We start from the raw sequence: 17,523 nt of genomic DNA, 5'->3' as shown, positions 1-17,523 counted from the left end.
GACCGCACCTGGAGTATTGTGTGCAGTTTTGGTCTCCTAATCTGAGGAAAGACATTCTTGCCATAGAGGGGGTACAAAGAAGGTTCACCAAATTGACTCCTGGGATGGCAGGACTTTCATATGATGAAAGACTGGATCGACTAGGCTTATACTCTCTGAAATTTAGAAGATTGAGGGGGGATCTGATTGAAACATATAAAATTCTAAAGGGATTGGACAGGCTAGATGCAGGAAGATTATTCCAGATGTTGGGGAAGTCCAGAACAAGGGGTTTGAGGATGAAGGGGAAGCCTTTTCGGACCGAGATGAGGAAAAACTTCTTCACACAGAGTATGGTGAATCTGTGGAATTCTCTGCCACAGGAAACAGTTGAGGCCAGTTCATTGGCTATATTTAAGAGGGAATTAGATATGGCCCTTGTGGCTAAAGGGATCAGGGGGTATGGAGGGAAGGCAGGTATAGGGTTCTGAGTTGGATGATCAGCCATGGTCGTACTGAATGGTGGTGCAGGTTCGAAGGGCCGAATGGCCTACTCCTGCACCTATTTTCTGTGTTTCTAATTCTGTTCAATAATCAGGTTATATTTAAAACCTCTGTTGATTTGAGAGAGAGGAAGAGATGTTGAAGGAAACAATGCAGTCTAATGGAGGATGTCTCCTCCCTGTGGCTTCCTCTGGCTGATGACAATAGGTTTTGAGTGAGCTATGTACTTAGATAGACAAGTCATTAAAATTATGACTGTATATTTTCAGGTGATCCATATTCTGCACCTTGGCAAATTAACATTGCCGGTTTTTAAAAAACGTATATATAAAATATATTGCACAAGACTTTTGTGCAGTGCTGTAGTAATTTTATGTATTGCTCTGCACTGCTGCCATGAAAAAAATAAGCAAATTTCATGACATATGTGAGTGATGATAAACCAGATTATGATATGAGTCTCTATTGTGGATTGAGAACAGGAAGGGGTCAGGAAGAGGGGAATCATGGTTGGGAAAAGGGGAGGGGAGAGGGAGCAGGAAGTACCAGAAAGACATTCTGTAATGATCAATAAACCAGTTCCTTGGAATCAAATGACTTTACCTTGACTCACAGGGCTGGGTCTGTTTGTACCTGCGTCGCCCCAAACCTTGACACTCCTTCTCTGCCATTTGTCCTACAGTGCTCCACCCTCGTCATTCCCAACATTCTTTGCTCCATGTTGACAAAAACAGTACTGTGCAAAAGTCTTAGGCACCCTAGCTAAATTATATGTACTGAAGACTTTTGCACAGTATTGTATCTTAATCCCTTGTGATAAAACAAGCCTAACTGCATCTTGTGAGATGTCAGTGATGTTACACTGGCAAATCACTAGGTTATTTCTCAAGCTGTCTGTGTGTTATATACATATATATTTCTATCTGCCTGTGTGGGCGAAGGAAAACATCAAACGTCACACACAGAGTAGCTAAATTGCAGGTTAGTAAATTGTGCTTTCTGCGAAATGGTGCCTCTTCCAGAGCCTCGTAGATTGAGGGCAGAAAGTGTTTAAAAATTTCTACTAATAAAAAGCAGCAGCAACAGCAGAACCAAAGGAGAATCGCCCTTAGTGAATGGCTGAATCACATGAATGTACAAACTGGGAGTGGGATAAGGCCACTCTACTCCTGCATTTCTGACAACCACAGGAAGCCTTCACTCTCGTGTATTAAACATCTTTTTACTTCTGCTTGAAAAATATTTATAAATTGTCTTGTGGCCAACTCAAGGAAGATAATTACAAATATTCACAACTCTCAGAGGTAACGTTGCCTTGCCCCTAGTTCTGAATTCTCCCACCAGAGAATCATATCCACCCTGTCAGGACCAATCAAGTTATCTCTCACTCATCAAAACTACAGTGATGCAAGTCAGCTATTAATCTTCTGGTTAATCTTTGAACTATTTCCAAATCATTAACAACCTTCCTTAAGTAAGAAGACTAGTACAGCCTGATGTGGTCTTAACAATGTCCTGCAGAAATGAAGCATAATCTCGCTCCTTCCACATTCATTTTGCCTGTCAATAACATTATTAACTGAGCTGGCAGAAGATAGAGGAGGGTACAATTCTAACATTTAAAATATTGGGATAGGATCATAGGTACGAAAGGTTTAGAGAGACATGATCCAAACACAAGCAAATGGGATCAGCTTAGCTCGGTGACTTGGTTGCTCTGAATAAATTGAATCGAAAGGCTTGTTTCCATTGCTGTACAGCTGTAAAGGTCTATGCCTTTTTTTTAAATGTTTCCTCTCAAAATGGACAATTTCATATGTTCCTACTTTATCTTCACTTTGCTAAATCTATACCTATGCACTATCCATGTCCCTTACGTCTTCTGTAAAACTTGAGTAACTAGTTATCCCCGTGCAACCTGCAAATGTAGCAACCATATGCATTTGCATAAAATGTAGAAGTAGGAATTCTCAGCACTGATCCCTGTCACACAATACTTGTTGCATCCTGCCAACTAGTCATGAATTGCAGAGTGCAGGTACAAGTAGGGAAAATGTGACAAAATGTAGTCAGGCTACATTTAAAGTATTGTCTGCACAGCATTAGTCCTCATTGGGTGGGGCACAGAGGAGGGTGGCACAGTGGTTAACACAACACTTTACAGTGCCAGCAATCCAGGGTCAATTCCCACTGCTATCTGTAAGCAGTTTGTACCTTCTCCCTTCTCCCAAAGGAGGGTTTTCTTTGGGAGCTCCAGTTTCCTCCTACATTCCAAAGATGCACAGATTAGTAGATTAGTTGGTCATTGTAAAACTGTCCCGTGATTAGGCAAGGGGGTTGCTAGGCAGCATGGCTTGAAGGGCCTATTCCACACTGTATCTCAAAAAAAAAATCAATTAATTAATTTACTAGACCTGGTAAGGACATGTTCTCTTCAGAAAGATTAGAAAGGTAAGAGGCAATTTGACTGAAGTGCTGTATCCTGAGACATTTTGTCAAAATAGATACAGAAAGGACGTTATCTTTTTGGTCAAATCTTGAACTAGGTGTCAGTTTGGAAAAAAGAAAGTTTCAGTCTCTTTGGGTAGAGATGAAATAGAAACTTCTTCGTCCAAATGGTTACACAATTTTGGAATTGCAAGAGGACTGTGCAGACATAGTCTTTAAGTAGTTTTAAGATCAATTAATAGGTGTTGTGTGAATCAAAAGTTTGTGCAGGGACAAAAGGCCATAATAAAAGATTGGCCATGATCTTATTCATTGGTGTAGTAAGGCTGAATATGACCTACTCTTTTTCTATTTATATTTCTTTTATTCATAAAGCATCCATCATTGCACTCCATCTACTATCATCTCACCACAGGCACCCCATTAGAGACTGAGGCATTCACCAAAGATTTTATGATGTGGTGTGGGATTTCTACCACTTAAAAGGATGAGGATGCGAGTTGTGTACCATCAGTACAGGGTAGAAGTCCTGTAGCACCCTTCCTGATAGCATTACCACTGAGCCTCCAACATGAGCATTGAAATAGTTTGTGGCAGCATCTCGTCAGAGTTTGGGTGCATGATAAACACTGCCTTGCCAGTAACAACCTAGTTGGATGAGAGAAAGAGAAGTGTATTTTAATGCAGTCAGCTGTCCTGGCATTGACTGAATTGACTCAAGAGATGGTGGAAGCCAATTCAATTAAAAAAAAACTTTAAAGCAGAATTGGACATACGCTTGAAAAGGTATTGTGCAAAGCTACTGACTAATGCAACAGTTTTGACCATTGGCACAGTGGACTCTTCTGCTTTGTTTCCTTGAAGTTCTCTCAAAATTTAAGATCAGTTTAATTTCTTGTAAAATAGTTTCAATCACTTTTCCCCTTCAGAGAGCCCTGGTTTCTTCACTCTTGCGAACTTTTCATTCCATGTATTCTCTAAGACCAACGTACTGTATTATCCCGTCTTGCTGTTCACGTGCTACATAGCAGTGGGTGAGTACTTTAATAACCTTTTCTAAACAAGTGCTGCAGTATTGTCATGTATTCTACATGATGAGCAATATTTCTCAAATTCCTTCCCTTGTCTGGATTATGCCAAATGCTTTGTATGATTCTCAGCTCCTCCTTCCAAGCATCCAGATTCCCAACTATAGTATGTGTAATCCTGGGATTTATCATAAGGACTTGCATCTAAATTAAACAATCCACTCTAATTCAGTGACTGGACACATAACAAACCAAATCTAACCAATTATTCAAGTAACTCACAGAGGTTTGAGGGTTGAAGAACTGGAGGTGACTGAGGTAGAGTACACAGGGGGACTTGAACACAAAAGAGAATTTTTAAATTGTATGATTAAAGATTTTTGAGACAATGTTTTCCTTTGGACCATTCAAAAATGGTTGGTGGTTGGCATCCGTCTGTCTCAAAGGACAATGTGTGATGATCATCATCACCACAAGCCTGGGTGGAAGGTATGGAGATCCTGAGATGCCCAGTCGTCAAGATCCCCTGCTCAGCCTCACCAGTGTAGCCCAAAGGGAAGCTTATGAAGCAATACGTTTGGCACCAGCTTGACTGCATGAGCTGCCGGAAGGATGTTCAAAAGACGTTCAACTGCCTTAGGGGCTCCACTCCAGATTTGCTGTTTGGGTTTACTCCCGTAGCCTTCCCGAGGCTGCCCACAAGGCAGTGCGGCTATTTACCCACAGTTGGGGATCTGGTTCACAAGCACCAGCGTATGTCCACACACCGGTGGGCCTGCGTGATATGTGTGCAGGGACCAGACCTCCTCCCCTTCCAAAAGGAGTTCAGTTTCCATGTGTCGCCAGTGAGGAGGCACGACATGAGGCTTGCTGTTGGAGAGGCTACGTACCGGCAGGGAGAGACTTACACATTCTGCTCTCCTTTTCGCAAGACTACTAGCCAGTGGTGGAAGCTGGAAGTGAGAGCGACAAGCACCACCCACTACACTACCACACTAGACATAGCACACAGCCATTTTGACACCATTCAAAAATGGTGGTTATAATATTCAAATATATAATTAAAATTGCAATTAAAAAAAAAAGGGGAATCAGCATAATTCGGGCCCATTAAACGTTTTTTAAAAATTTACAGAAACAGACATTGAATCAAGAGTTACAGTAAAGGAAGGTGATGTTGATAATTCCAGAAACCTAATATTGAACTAGGACCATGGACTTAGCAGAAGTAACTTACACAAAATAACAAAGAAAATAATCACACCAAGAAGTAACAAAATCCCATGTTTGAAGTGAAATAGGTGTATAGGAACATTGCAGGTACCATGACTATAATTATTCTGTTTCCATAGATGGTAAATTTTTCAGGTCCAAAAGAGACATTTTAAGATCTTGAGGGAAGCTGGACTGGGAAAATGCTGAGAGGATGTTTCTTTAGTGGGAGATAAACAAGGAAAGCAACATGAAATGAATGGTCTATAATTAAATATGGAGTGACCTTAAACTGTAAAAGTATTTGTTAGTCAGGATAGATTTGTAAAGGGATATTTGATTAACTTGAACATGAGAAAATCTGCAGATGCTGGAAATTCAAGCAACACACACAAAAGTGCTGGTGAAGGCAGCAGGCCAAGCAGCATCTATAGGAAGATGTACAATTGACGCTTTGGGCCGAGACCCTTCGTCAGGACTAACTGAAAGAAGAGATAGTAAGAGATTTGAAAGGGGGAGGGGGAGATCCAAAATGATAGAAGAAGACAGGAGGGAGAGGGAAGAAGCTAAGATCACCCTCCCCCATCAGTTTCCATCTACCCACCACCCCATACGTATTCTTGTGGGTTTCTTCTCCCCGGATCGCCTCCACAGCCAAGAAGGGGGAGCCCCCTTCTCCAACTCTGTATCCCTTTTGCCAATCAACTTTCCAGCTCTTAGCTTCTTCCCTCCCCCTCCTGTCTTCCCTTATCATTTCAGATCTCCCTCTCCCCCTCCCACTTTCAAATCTCTTACTATCTCTTCTTTCAGTTAGTCCTGACAAAGGGTTACGGCCTGAAACGTCGACTGTACTTCTTCCTATAGATGCTGCCTGCTGCGTTCCACTAACATTTTGTGTGTGTTGTTTGATTAACTTGAAATGTGATTGAAGTGCTTGACAGAATGATTATGGATGTTATATATACCCCAAGGATCCAGGGGCAGGGCCAGGGGTCCAAACTATTCACTGCATTTATGAGGAACTTAAGTACATAACAATATATTTCCAAGTTTTCCAAAGATGAAAAAGGGTGTAATTGCAAATAGTGTTAATTAGAGCAGAAAATAGAAAAAGATAATTAAACAGAAAATAAGGAAAATTGTTATGACAAACTGTCTTCAACGTCAGCAAGTGTGATATCATGTATTTTAAACTGAAATCATACTTTATTCATAAATTCTGGAAGTATGAAGTGTGAAAACCTTAAGGCAGAATGTGAATTTCACTGGCAGATTCAGAAAATCAAAAAAAGTTAATTAGATCTAGGCTAAGTGTTGATGGAAAATGATTGGTGAAGAGAGAAGAAATTTTGTTTGGGGAATCTGGGATACAGGAAAAAAAATTACAGACTTTTAGTACTTAACACTTTCACATATGGCGTTGTGGAAGTACGTAACTCATTTTAATAACAGCCAGTTAATGCCAGGTCAGCTGTTAAATTTAAATCTAATAAACTTATTTTAACCAGAGATGGAACCATATTCATAGAGGTTAGATCACAGATCAAGCATGATCTGGGTCTTGGGGTTAATTAGCTTAATAATAGCTTATGATATTTCTTGCAAAAATTCTGTTTGCAGAGGTGATGCTATGGTTTGAAAGGGAATAAATACTTTCCAGCCCTTCCACTATATTTTATAATGCAGTTGATGTAAAACTTCCAGCACTCACTTTTGCCATCCTGCAGGGCCCTGGTTCATCGGTGAGATAGTTGATGGCTACTTTGGAGCTTGCTTTGTCTTTGGTATCGTAGTTGACGGTCACTTCTTGGAGGGAAGTCTGACTTTTTTCATTGGAATCCTTCAGGTAAATGGACAACTTCTTGAACATTGTAAACAAGGCCACTCACTACATTTAAATACTAAAATAACATTTATAATTGTGTATAATAACATTCTGAGTATGGATCGTGGTTTTGGTAGAGTAAAAGAGGAAATGTTTTCCTCTAGCTGGATGATGGGTAACTGAAAAAGTAATTGGCAAAAGAAACGAAGCTGATTAAAAATAGAGCTGTTTAGGTACTTCCATTCCCCTGTCTGGTCTGTTACATTGTAGTCTGCAGCTTTCAGATGCTCATCCAGGTATTTGTTTTAAATGTGACGAGGTGATGGTGAGTTCAGCAAGGAAGTCTTTTTCAATTCCTCTCTAATGCACCTACCAATTCACCATTGTAGTTACTTGCACCTTTTCCAAGGGAAATGCATCCTTGTTCACCCTCTCAGAAGTTACACACCTCATAAATTTCTCCTCAGTTTGCTTAATTCCAAAAAATAATAATTCTGCCCTGATATGTTCTCAGTACAGTAATTCTCCAGGCCATTGCCATTCTTGTAAATTTCCCTTGCATCTTCTGGGGTGCCACGAGGAAATTTTTAGAATGAATTTTTAAAACACTAAGCCAAAGAATATGATTTCAAATTTGACTTTTACAATCAGAGAAAATTGATTTAGCTTAAAATACCTGAAAATGGCTGAAAGTAGCATATAAAAAGTGGGTATTAGTTTTACCTGCACGTGCCCATCGTCTGAAAGAGAAAAATGCCATGAAACTCTTTGATTATTATAAGAATTATTACTGTTCATTAATGCTCTTTAAGGATGGAAACCTGCCCCTGACTTGGTCTGGCCTGTGCATCGTGTCACAGTGTTTACTAGCAGGACAACTAGTTTACCACCACTTTCTGACATCTGCTCCCACTGGTATCACATCCCGCCAGAGACAGCTAGATACCGTTGGGAACAGATAGCCTCCAAGCTAAAATAAAATGCTGTCACAGAGCATTAACCATAAGACATAGGAGTAGAATTAGGCCATTTGGCCCATCAAGTCTGCTCCACCATTCAATCATGGCTGATCCTTCCCCCCAACCCCCTCAGCCCCGCTCCCAGCCTTCTCCCTGTAACCTTTGATGCTGAGTCCAATGAAGAATTTATCAAGCTCTGCCTTAAATATACCCAACAACTTGGCCTCCTCAGCTGCCTGTGCTAACAGCTTCCACAAATTTACTACCCTCTGGCTAAAGAAATGTCTCTGCATCTGTCTTTTAAATGAACGCCACTCTATCCTGAAGCTAAGCCTCTTGTCCTAGACTCCCCCACCATGGGAAACATCCTGTCAACTGTCTAGGTCTTTCCCTCATCCTCATGAGGAGCCCAAAACTGTTCACAATACTCAAGGTGAGGCCTCACCTGTGCCTTATAAAGCCTCAGCAACACATCCCTGCTCTTGTATACTAGACCTCTTGAAAGGAATGCTAATATTGAATTTGCCTTCCTCACCACTGACTCTACCTGCAAGTTAACCTTTCGGGTGTTCTGCAAAAGGACTCCCAAGTCCCTTTGCATCCCAGCTCTTTGGATTTTCTCCTAATTTAGAAAATAGTCTGCACATTTATTTCTACCAGCAAAGTGCATGACCGTGCATTTTCCAACATTGTATTTCATTTGCCACTTTGTTGCCCATTCTGCTAATCTCAATCCTTCTGCAGCCTACCTGTTCCCTGACCACTGCCTGCCCCTCCACCAATCTTTGTATTATCTGTAAACTTGTCAACAAAGCCATCTGTTCCATCATCTAAATCATTGATATACAGCATAAAAAGAAGTGACCCACACCGACCCCTGTGGAACACCACTAGTCACTTGCAGTCAACCAGAAAAGGATCCTTTTATTCCCACTCACTGCCTCCTACCCATCAGCCAATGCTCTAGCCATGCCAGTAACTTTCCTGTAATACCATGGGTTCTTAACTTAGTAAGCAGCACCTTGTCAAAGGCCTTCTGAAAGTCCAAATATACAACATAACACCGCATCCCCTTTATCTATCCTACGTGTAATCTCCTCAAAGAACTCCAACAGGTTCGTCAGGCAAGAGTTTCCCCTTGGGAAACCATGCTGACTTTATCCTATCTTGTGCTGTGTCACCAAGTACTCCATAACCTCATCCTTAACAATTGACTCCAACTTCTTCCCAACCACTGAGATCAGGCTAACTGGTCTATAATTTCCTTTCTGCTGCCTCCCTCCTTTCTTAAAGAGTGGATTGACATCTGCAATTTTCCAGTCCTCTGACACCATACCAGAGTCCAATGATTTTTGAAAGATCATTACTAATGCCTCCACAATCTCTACCGCTACCTCTTTCAGAACCCTAGGGTGCAGTTCTTTGGATCCAGGTGATTTGCGTATCCTTGGGTCTTTCAGATTTTTGAGCACTTTCTCCCTTTTAATAGTAACTGCACTCTCTTCTCTTCCCTCACACCCTTCAACATCTGGCACATTGCTAGTGTCTTCCACAGTGAAGAGTGATGTAAAATTAGTTCATCTCCTATCTCCTTGTCCCTGCTGTTTCTCTGGCATAATTTTCTAGGGGTCCTACATCCACTCGTAACTCTCTTCTTTATTTTTTACATACTTGAAAAAGCTTTTACCATCCACTTTGTTGTTTGCTAGCTTGCTTTCATATTTCAACTTTTTCCTCCTAATGATTCTTTTACTTGCTCTCTGTAGGGTTTTAAAAGCTTCCCAATCCTCTGTCTTCCTACTAATTTTTGTTTTTACATTAGCTTTGACTCCCTTGTCAGCCATGGTTGTACTATTTTGCTATTTGATTATTTCTTTGTTTTGGGAATACATCAATTCTCCACCTTCTTCATTTTTCCTAGAAACTCACGCCTTTGCTGCTCTGCTGTCATCCCTGCCAGCATCTCTTTCCAATTTACTTTGGCCAACTCCTTTCTTATACCATTGTAATTTCCTTTACTCCATTGAAATACTGCTACATCAGACCTTACTTTCTCCCTATCAAATTTTAAGCTGAACTCAATCATATTATGATCACTGCCTCCTAAGGGTTCTTTTACCTTAAGCTCCCTAGTCACCCCTGATTCATTACATAACACCCAATGCAATATAGCTGATCCCCTAGTAGACTCAACAACAAACTGCTCTTAAAAAGCCGTCTCGTTAGCATTCAACAAACTCACTCTCTTGAGATCCATTTCCAACCTGATTTTCTCAATCAACCTGCATGTTGAAATCTCCATGACTATATAACATTGCCCTTTTGACGTGCTTTTTCTATTTGGTGTTGTTAACTGTACAACTAAAATGAGATTGAAATAACAAAAATAAAATGAGATTGTGGTAGTCAGGAGGCATTCAAAGAGGACTAGTAGCATTCTGGGATCAATTTCACATTATTCCCACTGATAGAGAATGCAAACAGGCCTTTTGGCCCATCTAATCCATGCTGAACTATTAGTCTACCTATTCCCATTAGCCTGCAACTGGACGATAGACTTCTGAGTCTCCCACTGAAATGTCAACAGGCCTTTCCCTTTGTAATGCAGTGTTAATTTGTTTTTCTTTTTACCAGCTGACATTTTTTAACATTCCGCTGATCTGCTACCTGTGCTGGTGCCTGCTTCTTCGCTGCCGAGGGGCCTTCTTCCGGTCCCACATCAAATACACTGGATGGATCCGTTCTGTCTCCATGCACATCATCATGATGGGACTTCTTGGATGGCAAGTCTATGCCTGCTACTTCCTGCAGAAAACCTATGGAACGGTTGCCTTTTTCCTTTCTCCAGTGAGGACATGGTCAGTGATTTTGGCTCTGGTACTTGTATGCAAGGCCTGGAATCTCAATAACTCTGCCATCAGAACGTTTAAAGCTGAAATGAAGAATTGCCCCTACTCTTGATGGCTTTTGGGAGGACAGCAAGAGTTTAATACTCACCCATCAAACTTCATAACACCCCATCGTATCTTTTCGAATGCAACATAAACATTGAATTCACGTGGGTGACTGAAAAGTATTGCAAAGCTACTGCTCCTTTAGCCATTTTTGTCAAAATGCAAACACGGTTTAATTCAGGAATCATTCTGCAAACTGGTTAAAATGGAAATGATACTCATAAGACTGCTGGAAATCAGCTGATTTTTTTTGTTACAGGGCCCTTACTAGGTGGAAGACAAAGTGTTTGCTTCCTTTCTACAGGCATTCATTCACACTAGAGCTGGGTGTGAATTCAATAAGGTAGCTGCTGCCAGCCTTGATCTCAACATCAGTTTTCAAGAACAACCAGTGACATAAAATGGTCATGTGAAGAGTATTGAACAAAATTTTAAACATTTTACAAAATAATTGTGCATTACTCTGTAATTCATCTGAATAATTTAAGAAATGCAGCTTCACTGTAGAAGAGAAGAATATTTTGGATGCTGGGAATCTGAAATAACATGAAATAGAATTGCACAGTAAGCAAGACAGCATCAACTTGAGATATTTAGCCTATTTTTCTCTGACTGAGCAAGTGCTGTCCTGCCAGATGTGACCTTTTTAGGTGAGATATTAACCCAAGACTGTGCCAGCCTTCTCCAATAGACAAAAAGTGCATCAAGGAGTAAGGGAATTTGACAAAGTGTCCTGGTCAATATTTATGCCCAAACTTTAAAAGTAACTAATTGGTAGTAATGTAATTAGTGACCAGGAGATCCTGCGTTTCATAAATCAGCTGTCTCATTTTCTGCACTATATCAATAAGTATTCTTGAAAGCTACTTCAGTGGCTGAGATCCAGAGTAATACTGTACAAGTCTCCACAAATACTATTTTACTTACTGTGTTTGCAGACTACTGTATTTTTGATTGTAAATTGTTTGAGCTGTACCTAAACTGTGATTGCCAGATGAACTGCAAATGTTCAGTGTTAAACCCCTGCCGCCACTTTTCTCGCCCCACACCATTAGTGGTGATTATTGCACATGTCCTGTTCTTGCTGTTCCAGCAGCAAGTGGAGAAAAGGATGCTGCTAGGGGTACACCCAGGTCAGGGCAACAGTCAGTAAAATTTGGATTTCTGGCTGGGATTTCATGGAATTCAAACTCTAGATTCTGGAAATAAAATAAAGCCATATAATACCGGAAACTCTCAGTAGGCAGGGCTGCATCTTTTGGAAGAGGGAGCTAACATATCAGGTTAAAACCCCTTTCCAGTTCTGGGAAGGAGAGAAAAGAACTGAGGGGGTGTGGGGTGGGGGGAAAGTAATGTTTATGATATGGTAAAACCTGAGTGACCATGTGGATAAACTAAACAAGGTTCTCTGGTCAGAGTAAATGGGAGTAGAGTGCGAATGGAGAAGTAGAATGTGGTAGAACACAACAGATGCGGATCAAACATCTGCCTGATCTACCTTCACTCCCAGAGGGAGATAAAGCAAGCTGAGCAATATCCCAGGTGGATGACTGATACAGACTGATCAAGCAGGTTACTTGAAGTTGGAGAATTCAATATTGAGTCTAGAGGGCTTCCCCGACAGAAGACTGGGGAGTGGGGAATGAAAAGTAGTCAAGATAGCAGTGAGAGTCAGTAAGCTTGTGAATAAAGTTAGTAGCTAGCCTATCATCTGAGATGGAAATACAATTGAAGTCAGAAGTTTACATACACCTTGGCCAAATATATTTAAACTCAGTTTTTCACAATGCCTGACATTTAATCCTAGAAAAAGTTCCCTGTCTTAGGTCAGTTAGGATCACTATTTTATTTTAAGAATATGAAATGTGAGAATAATAGTAGAGGGAATGATTTATTTCAGCTTTTATTTCTTTCATCACATTCCCAGTGGGTTAGAAGTTTACATACACTTTGGTAGCATTGCCTTTAAATTATTTAACTTGGGTCAAATGCTTTGGGTAGCCTTCCACAAGCTTCTCACAAGAACTGGTGTAACTGAGTCAGGTTTGTAGGCCTCCTTGCTCACACACGCTTTTTCAGTTCTGTCCACAAATTTTCTATCAGATTGAGGTCAGGGTTTTGTGATGGCCACTCCAATACCTTGACTTTGTTGTGCTTAAGCAATTTTGCCACAACTTTGGAGGTATGCTTGGGGTCATTGTCCATTTGAAAGACCCATTTGCAACCGAGCTTTAACTTCCTGGCTGATGTCTTTAGATGTTGCTTCAATATATCCACATAATTTTCCTTCCTCAGGATGCCATCTATTTTGTGAAGTGCACCAGTCCCACCTGCAGCAAAGCACCCCCACAACATGATGCTGCCACCCCCACGCTTCACGGATGGGATGGTGTTCTTCGGCTTGCAAGCCTCACCCTTTTTCCTCCAAACGTAACGATAGCCATTATGGCCAAACAGTTCAATTTTTGTTTCATCAGACCAGAGGACATTTCTCCAAAAAGTAAGATCTTTGTCCCCATGTGCACTTGCAAACTGTAGTCTGGCTTTTTCATGGCACTTTTGGAGCAGTGGCTTCTTCCTTGCTGAGCAGCCTTTCAGTTTATTTCGATATAGGACTCGTTTTACTGTGTATATAGATACTTGTCCACCTGTTTCCTCCAGCATCTTCACAAGGTCCTTTGCTGTTGTTCTGGGATTGATTTGCACTTTTCACGCCAAAGTACGTTCATCTCTAGGAGACAAAATGCACCTCCTTCCTGAGCAGTATGACGACTGCGTGGTCCCATGGTATGTATACTTGCGTACTATTGTTTGTACAGATGAACGTGGTACCTTCAGGCGTTTGGAAATTGCTCCCAAGGATGAACCAGACTTGTGGAGGTCCACAATTTTTTTTCTGAAGTCTTGGCTGATTTCTTTTGATTTTGTTTGTAAACTTCTGACCCACTGGAATTGTGGTATAGTCAATTAAAACTGAAATAATCTGTCTGTAAACAATTGTTGGAAAAATTACTCATGTCATACACAAAGTAGATGTCCTCAACATCTTGCCAAAACTATAGTTTGCTAATATGAAATCTGTGGTGTGGTTAAACAATGAGTTTCAACCTAAGTGTATGTAAACTTCTGACTTCAACTGTAGATGCAGAAAAGGACAGGAAGAATCAGATACTGACTGGGTGAAATTTGGCAGCAGAAGTAATAATATAGAGTTAGACCTTCTCCCTGTATCCCTTCATGCCCTGACCAATCAAGAATCTATCAAACTGCCTTAAATATACATACAGACTTGGCCCCCACAGCTGCCTGCGACAAAGAATTCCACAGATCCACCACTCTCTGGCTAAAGAAATTCTTCCTCATCTGTGCTATTCCGAGGCTGTGTTCTCTGGTCTTGGACTCTCCCACCATAGGAAATATCCTCTCCACATCCACTCCGTAGGCCTTTCACCATTTGATAGGTTTAAATAAGGTCACCCCTCTTGTATTCTAGTGAACTCTAGTAGAGTTCTGCATTTGTAAAGAAAGCAGAACTGATAGAGTGGAATTTGGTTAGGGCTGAAATTGTTCCGTGTACATACTGATCACAACCCAAGAAAGTGCAGAGCACGTGTGTGCTGACACGTGGCATTGTGTGCAGATCTGAATATGTGAACAGTGTGTCGAAAAATATTAAATAGTGTGAACATAACCTGTGTGGCTCTGAATTGTGAAAAGTGGAATTTCAGACTCTGGTTTCTGTCTTTGTCAGACATCTACCTGTGAAATTGTTTTCTTAAAGAAAAAAAAGAACGCCATAATATATTCAGTGGGAGTAGAGGACACACAGTTTGATTGTATTTTTTGATGTTCTCACTAGCTGACTGCTCCCATTCACCCAATCAACAGGTAACTTTGTTTAAAGCTTATCCCATGGTCAACACCCATTTTACTCTATCAGAATCATTCCCTGTTCCCTGTTCCCACTGTTCCTGCAGCTTAACAACTTCCTTTTCTCTCCTTCCCAATTCTGATTATCTTTGTTTCTCTTCTTACAAAAGTACCCTGATCTGCTGAGTGTTCAGCATTTTTTGTTTTGATTTGAGGTTGCACAGATGTGGCCTGCTCCACCGGTGGGATATGCTTCCAGAGCATTTCCCAGTCCGCCAACTCTCTGAGACAAACCGGCTGAAAGAGAACATCTGGTCCTCAACAGGAGCTACAACACTACTTTGATCTGCATTTTGTTCAAAAATTGAATGTGCCCAACCTTTTGTGCCCAAAATGATTGTTAATAAAAAGTAAATTTCACTTGTCTGCAATGTTGCTGCTTTGGTTGCCTCAGCCACAGTGTGTTTCAAACTCATCCTGAAATTTAGGTAAGGAATTATTATAATGTTTAATTAAAAAAACAAACTGTTTACAGAACACTATTTAGCCAAGCATCAAACCTCCCACAGAAAGAGAGACTGTTAACATTTCAGGTCCAAGAACCACATTGAAACTAATAATTTTAATTTCACTTGGTCAGTTAGTCTTTCTTAAGAAATGTCTTTAGTTACAATTTTAGGAAGCAATAAATGGTTATTTCTTCAGCGATTTGAACGGGGCATGACTACGCAAGCACGTGGAGGTCAGCCAGTGAGAACAACAAGAGTTTAAAAAGAGGGCAGCCTTATACAGTGGGTGTCAGAGTAGAGGGAGTCAGAGTAGGAAGGCTTTGGCTCAATGGGGCTTCGGCAATAAAGGGTTGAGGCGAGGTAGGTTTCTTGTGTGGAATACAGACAGAAAGTATGTGTGTGAGGCCAGTTTTCTGTGATGGGTGTCAGATATGGGAGGTCTGGGAGACTGCTAGCCTCCTGGACAGCCACATCTGCACCAGGTGCATCAAGCTGCAGCTCCTTAGGGACTGCATTAGGGAACTAGAGATGCAGCTTAATGACCTTCATCTGGTCAGGGTAAGTGAGGAGGTGATAGAGAGGAGCTATAGGCAGGTAGTCACTCCAGGGCCACAGGAGACAGAGAAGTGGGTAACAGTCAGGAGAGGGAAGGGCAGGAGGCGGATGCTAGAGAGTACCCCAGCAGCTGTCCCCCTTAACAGTAAGTAGTCCTGTTTGAGTGCTGTTGCGGGGGTTGATCTACCTGGGGGAAACAACAGTGGTCGCGCTTCTGGCACGAAGTGTGGCCCTGTGGCTCAGAAGGGTAGGGAAAGGAAGAGGATGGCAGCAGTGATAGGGGACTCTATAGTTAGGGGGTCAGACAGGCGACTCTGTGGATGCAGGACAGAAACGCTGATGGTAGTTTGCCTCCCAGGTGCCAGGGTCTGGGATGTTTCTGATCGCATCCATGATATCCTGAAGTGGGAAGAAGAACTGCCAGAGGTCATGGTACATATTGGTACCAACGACATGGTAGGAAAAGGGAGGAGGTCCTGAAAACAGACTGCAGGGAGTTAGGAAGGAAGTTGAGAAGTAGGACCACAAAGATAGTAATCTCGGGATTACTGCCTGTGCCACGCAACTGTGAGTATAGGAATAGAATCAGGTGGAGGATGAATGTGTGGCTGAGGGATTGGAGCAGGGGGCAGGGATTCAGATTCCTGGATCATTGGGACCTCTTTTGGGGCAGGTGTGACCTGTACAAAAAGGACAGGTTGCCCTTGAACCTGAGGGGTACCAATATCCTGGCGGGGATGTTTGCTAAGGCTGTTGGGGAGAGTTTAAACTAGAATTGCTGGAGGGTGGGAACCGAACTGAAGTGATGGAGGAAGGGCAGTTGGTTCACAAATAGAGTAAAGCTTGGAGGCAGTGCGAGAGGGAGGATAGGCAGGTGATAGAGAAGGGACACGCTCAGACCGATGGTTTGAGATGTGACTGTTTTAACGCAAGGAGTATTATGAACAAAGTGGATGACCTTACAGCGTGGATCAGTACTTGGAGCTATGATGTTGTGGCCATTACAGACTTGGATGGCGCAGGGACAGAAATGGCTACTTCAAGTGCCAGGCTTTAGATGTTTTAGAAAGGACAGGGAGGGAGGCAAAAGAGGTTGGGCGTGGCACTGCTGATCAGAGATAGTGTCACGGTTGCAGAAAAGGAGGAAGTCATGGAGGGGTTGTCTACGGAGTCTCAGTGGGTGGAAGGTAGGAATAGGAAGGGGTCAATAACTCTACTGGGTGTTTTTTTTTATATATAGGCCACCCAATAGTAACAGGGATATCAAGGAGCAGATAGGGAAACAGATCCTGGAAAGGTGTAATGATGACAGAGTTGTGGGAGATTTTGATTTCCCAAATATTGATTAGCATCTCCCTAGAGCAAGGGGTTTAGATGGGGTGGGGTTTGTTAGGTGTGTTCAGGAAGGTTTCTTGACACAATATGTAGATAAGCCTCCAAGAGGAGAGGCTGTACTTGATTTGGTATTGGCAAATGAACCTGCTCAGGTGTCAGATCTCTCAGAGGGAGAGCATTTTGGAGATAGTGATCATAATTCTATCTCCTCTACAATAGCATTGGAGAGAGATGGGAACAGACAAGTTAGAAAAGCATTTAATTGGAGTAAGGGGAATTATGAGGCTATCGGGCAGGAACTTGGAAGCTTAAATGGGAAACAGATGTTCTCAGGGAAAGGTATGG

General features: G+C 41.7%; 1 protein-coding gene across 4 annotated transcripts in view; it reads left to right on the top strand.

Moving 5' to 3' along the window:
- The window catches only part of tmem62 (transmembrane protein 62), a 103,522-nt gene extending 88,333 nt beyond the window's left edge, over positions 1 to 15,189 (top strand). For all 4 annotated transcript variants that reach the window (XM_063054112.1, XM_063054103.1, XM_063054123.1 and 1 more), the window contains 3 exons: positions 3,861 to 3,965; positions 6,899 to 7,017; positions 10,590 to 15,189. In XM_063054112.1, the coding sequence (XP_062910182.1) occupies positions 3,861 to 3,965; positions 6,899 to 7,017; positions 10,590 to 10,916 (551 nt within the window). In that variant the 3' untranslated portion in view covers positions 10,917 to 15,189. The remainder of the gene's footprint in view (positions 1 to 3,860; positions 3,966 to 6,898; positions 7,018 to 10,589) is intronic.
- Positions 15,190 to 17,523: the final 2,334 nt, after the last annotated feature.

The sequence above is a fragment of the Mobula hypostoma genome, chromosome 1, assembly GCF_963921235.1.
Source record: "Mobula hypostoma chromosome 1, sMobHyp1.1, whole genome shotgun sequence".
In the NCBI taxonomy this organism is placed as follows: Eukaryota; Metazoa; Chordata; class Chondrichthyes; order Myliobatiformes; family Myliobatidae; genus Mobula; species Mobula hypostoma.
This window is presented reverse-complemented; position numbering and strand designations above follow the sequence as displayed.